At 46.8% G+C, this 5,000-nt stretch overlaps 1 protein-coding gene across 1 annotated transcript in view; it reads right to left on the minus strand.

The window, feature by feature from the left end:
- The window catches only part of usp54b (ubiquitin specific peptidase 54b), a gene marked incomplete at its 5' end in the record, with an annotated part of 144,519 nt that overhangs the window by 17,270 nt on the left and 122,249 nt on the right, over positions 1-5,000 (minus strand). Inside the window, 5 exons of the mRNA XM_084323027.1 lie at positions 54-157; positions 206-270; positions 1,578-1,760; positions 2,085-2,268; positions 2,634-2,783. Coding sequence (XP_084179153.1) covers positions 54-157; positions 206-270; positions 1,578-1,760; positions 2,085-2,268; positions 2,634-2,783 — 686 coding nt within the window. The remainder of the gene's footprint in view (positions 1-53; positions 158-205; positions 271-1,577; positions 1,761-2,084; positions 2,269-2,633; positions 2,784-5,000) is intronic.

Below are 5,000 nucleotides of genomic sequence, written 5' to 3' on the forward strand. Positions count from 1 at the left end.
TAAAGACCTCGAGTGCAGCAGCAACAGAGTGTGGCCCCTCAGGCCCCGCCCACCTGGACTTGCTCTCACTGCTGGTGCTCTCGTCCTCCCAGTGGGGGCCCCCAGTGCCTCCCTCGCAGCCCCCCACCCCCGAGGAAGAGGAGGAGAGGGGGCGCGAGGAGGAGGAGGAGGAGGTGAGGGGCCGGCGGGAGGAGAGGAGGAACACGGCCGTCTCCTTGTACTCCTGCAGAGGAGGGGAGGGAGGGCGGGGTGCACCTTCCACTGCTGACTCTGAGAGATGAAGAAAGAGAGAGAGAGAGAGAGAGAGAGAGAGAGAGAGAGAGAGAGAGAGAGAGAGAGAGAGAGAGAGAGAGAGAGAGAGAGAGAGCGAGAGAGAGCGAGAGAGAGAGAGGGGGGGGGGGGAGAACAGTGGCGAGAGAGAAGGAGGAAGGACACAGACAGAGAAATGTTGAGGTGATATGGAATAAGGGCGGAGAGAGAAAGAGGATGAAAGGAATAAGTACAGGGGGATGAAGACAGGTAGAATAGCGAGGGAGGTGGATGATGAGTAAGGATAGAGAGAGAAATGGATGAATGCAGATATGATATAGAGGGGAAGGAGGAAGGTTTAAAAGAGAAGAAGCGATGAAAGAAAAAGGGAGAGAGAGAGAGAGAGAGGGTTGGGGGGTGAAAATGGAGTAAGGGTAGAGAGACAGAGAGAGAAGGGTGAAGGAGAGCGGTAAATCCAATTTTATTAATCCCACAGGGTTAATTATGTGGGCAGCAGTGAAAGTAAATTATGACAATAACCAGTAATGAGGCACATACAGGGGCTGCAATAACAACGCAGTGTTGATAATGACACAGATATTAAAGACCGACTAATGGGACAACTCTTGCCAAGCATTTCAGGCCATAGACACAGGCATTGTGGGAGACAGGGGCTAACATCAATAATGAGGAGGTCGGGCACCCTTTCAAATTTTTTTTAATAGGGTAGGTAACACTTTCTTAGGTGGGTATCTGTAACGGTTGGGGTTTTTCACCTGGGAGTAAAAGCCCTGGCGTCTCCCAATGGTAATTACCTGTCTTTCTGCCCTGATTGCCCTAATTGGTACCTGGTGTGTATAGTTGACATTGCTTTATATGTCCTCCCTGCTTACTACTCAGATTGTCAGTCGTTCACTGAACCTACCCGTGAGTACACTGTTGCTTCTAAAGACTTATCGCTCCCGTCATGGAGGAATAAGTCTGTTTGCCTTTTGCATTGTTGTCATGCGAAATTATCATTGAATGTGTACATTGATGCGTGTGTCTACAGTAGGGCTGCAACGATTAGTCGACATAATCGACAATGTGAAGCATAAGTTGTTGAAGCATAAGCGCTTTGGATAAAATCGCTATATAAATGCAATCCATTTACCATTTACCATTTTGCTCAGGTTGGCTGGGAGGCTCGTGGGGAGCGGTCCGCCCCTTCTCCTTTAAAAGGCAACAAACTGCTGACCAAAACACCTACCACTTTGTGACATGATTTGGAATCAGCACGTCTTGCATACTTTGTGTAACCAACGGCGACGCTTCGCATTCCTCCTCACCTGTGGTGTCGGCGCTGTGCGAGGGGGCGCTGTTGTCGTGGTTACAGACCACAGTGGTCTGTGATTCGCTGGAGAGGTGGCTGCCGGTGGACTGGTGGAGGGTGCGGCTGCGAGAGGCGCGGTGGCTGGAGCTCTCTGTGGAAGAGTCGGTGCGGGTGTCACTGGAGATAGACGGCTCCCGACCTGAGAGAGAGAGACAGAGAGAACGAGTAAGAGAGAGAGAGAGAGAGAGAGAGAAAATAAAAGAGAAGGAGGAGAGATGTTATTGTTATTGTTGAAGTAAACAAAGACATTAGAGTGAAGTCAGAGTGAAACAAGCGGGGGTCAAACCAGACCACGACCTCTTACCCAGAGCCTTATGCTCTTACCTACCCATAATCCCTTATGTCCATAATGTCCCTTTATAGTGTAATGAATGAGCAGGTCTCGTTTGGATTATGTGGTAGTACTAGCAGAGTTATGATAGAATAGATGTTATCGTATGTTAGCATGCTATGTTTGCTGTACCAGAATCCTCGCTGTCGTAGCCAGCCTTGCTGCAGTGCTGGAGATCAAGCTGGGTGTTGGAGCCGGTGCCGGGGCTGTCTTGCGCTACCACCGGCGTCCCCCGGGGGTCAGCATAGAGCAGCAGCAATGGCTGGTAGTGGCCCTTTATACAGCGAGAAACAACATCTTTCCACTTAGGGCCGATCTGAAGAGGAGCAGAGGGCACACACACACGCAACATGCGGTAAATGTACACATGGAGGCTAATGGATGCATGCAAGCAGGAACATAGGTTCATACATACGGTAACTCATGCGTGTTCAAATATGCATACCACAGAAAAGGCTGGCAGCTGCAAACAACTGTACAAGGTCAAAAATTTACGAACATGTCCTGTGTTCTACTGCATGGTCAGATGGTCAATATCACATATCTCCCATAATCTACATTATCACTGAGATCTCGATAAATGATAGATGACTAATATCACACCATCGTATCCTAAACCAACGCTATACTTCCAGTTCCACTGAGGATTACTAAAGTAAATAGAGCACGGACGTGCCTGACCTCTTTGACGTGTGCGTCGTCGAAGTACATCCACTTGCGTATCTTGGTCTGGAAGAAGAAGGTGGAGTAGTGCTTGCCGTAGTAGCACACCATGCCCACCAAGTACAGCTCTGCCTGGCGAGCTCTCTCCTCCGTCACACGGTAGAACAACTAGAGAGGGGGGGGGGGGGGGGGGGGGTGAACAGCAGCAGAGAGGGAGAGAAACAGTAAAAAAAAATAGAGGGGGATTGAGGACAGAGAAAGAGAGATAGGGATAACAATAGAGAAAGAGAAAGATATATATAGATTACAGGAGATAATGAAAGGGATATAATACAATAGAGGAAGAGATGTAGATAACAATAGACAAGGAGATGGATAAATATAGACAACAAGAGAAAAAACAAAGTAAGAGATAGATGGACAGACAAAGAGATGGAGGGAGACATAGATGGAAGTGGAGAGAGAGAGAGAGAGAGAGAGAGAGAGAGAGAGGACAAGAAGCATGAGAGGAGCGGGGGTGCTGTTGGAAATAAACGATTTGTTATTGGGCATCTAACTACAACACAGACATATAAAAGAATGCTGTGTTAAAGGTGCTATAGTATAGATAACATTCAGCCACCAGATGTCGCACTAGAGCACCAGCATGTCATTTATCCAATCAGGTGCATTCCACGTGGGGAAATGGGAAGTAGGGAGGGGATACATGCACGCAATATGTAAACAACATACATTTTGGACCGCAAAATAATTTTAAAGAATTACTCTAAAACTATACTCATATTCACCACGGTATAAAACGAGAATGTATGGATGAAAAAATTATCTGTTTTTTGCATCTTGACCGGAAGAAACTCAATGACAATCGTCTATATTATTAGATCCATAGCTATACTATTTAATATAGTTTTAGCACTGCAAAGACCGGCATGTATCCCCATTCATTAAAGCGCTGGCACACACGGCCCACAGCGACCTCTGGTGAATGGCACTGGATGTGTTAATGACGATTATATATTATCTAACAATAGTATGGGTGGGAGAGAAAGAGGGAGAGAGAGACATACAGTACAAACAGCAGGCTACAGACTGCAGAGGGAAAGTGTGATTCACTATAACACATTACACATTCATTGATCCATAATTCACAAGATTGATATAATTCCATATTAGTTCTAGAGAGGCAGTATTGTGGGTGGTGAAAAAGGTGAGTCATGTCCACACATTATGAATCATACAGCAGGTGCGTGAAGTGACTGGTGTGTCATGCAGCAAGATTCTATGGAAGTGACATGTCCTGTGTATTATTTATATATGACGTGTGATTGTTTTTTCAGGGTGTTCGCTGGTGTCCGAGTGTGTTAGATCATAATGTGTGTTACGAAGGATCAGATTAAACCGAATATATATATATTTATTGATTGATATATATTGCATAATATTTGTATATCGTTTGATATCCCTTGTGTATTCCTTGTACATATACATGGAATATCCCTTTAGCCTAGTACAGACCATAATATTTCGTTCTCCTATTGGACAGCGGTCCTTGGGCGCCATTGCCATACCTCCAAGGTCTGGTTCAAAGTCACCGCCAAAGACTTGCCTGGACATGAACGGTTCTGCGCAAGGATATGAGACAGGAATAAAGCTGGTACTAGTTTGTTCACCTAACGTATAAATACGGCGCAGGTGAATACAGAAGTAGAGTTACCCAATAAGTTGAAGCCTCACCCACGATACAACGTGCGGTGAAGTATGGCCTGTTTGGCCCCAAATAGAGCATTGAGACCGCGTGCGAATTAATAACTGAAGTATCAGAGTTTAACGCTGTACCGTCGAGTTCGACCTATTCTATTAATTCAGTAATAGTCTATTTATGTATAGTGTATCGTGCGGCTACCGTTCTACAGTGACCAGCATCACCAACGTTTCCTCGTACCAGCTAGTGTGCTTATCCAGGCTGGGCTGCTTACCCTGGCGCTTTCACCCGAGGAGCCCTAGACGAGGACCGTGTGGATCATGTACACTGGATAACCTACCGACGACTGCATAGCCCTTTTCGGCTGGATTATATTTGCTTTGGTCCTGTAATTGATGGAGCGGAGAATCGCCTACACCCACAATTGTGTGGGATTTACCCTGTGAGGAGCCACGTCGAGCCCGCCTCTCAGAAGCCTGAGGCCGGCTAGCTTTCTTCCATGCGGAGCTGCATGCTACGGAGAACAGCTGTATTCGTCTGCGGATCAAGAGATTATTGCACCGTCTCCTGTACTTGGAGTCTCTTTATCATCGTTGACCCAGACTCTACTACCGACAAATCCTCTCCCCTTGCTGGCTTACGACCGGAGGGACCCTACCAGTATCTCCCGCTATCTTACCAGA

This window comes from Notolepis coatsorum, assembly GCF_963971535.1.
Source record: "Notolepis coatsorum genome assembly, chromosome: 10".
NCBI classification, from domain to species: Eukaryota; Metazoa; Chordata; class Actinopteri; order Aulopiformes; family Paralepididae; genus Notolepis; species Notolepis coatsorum.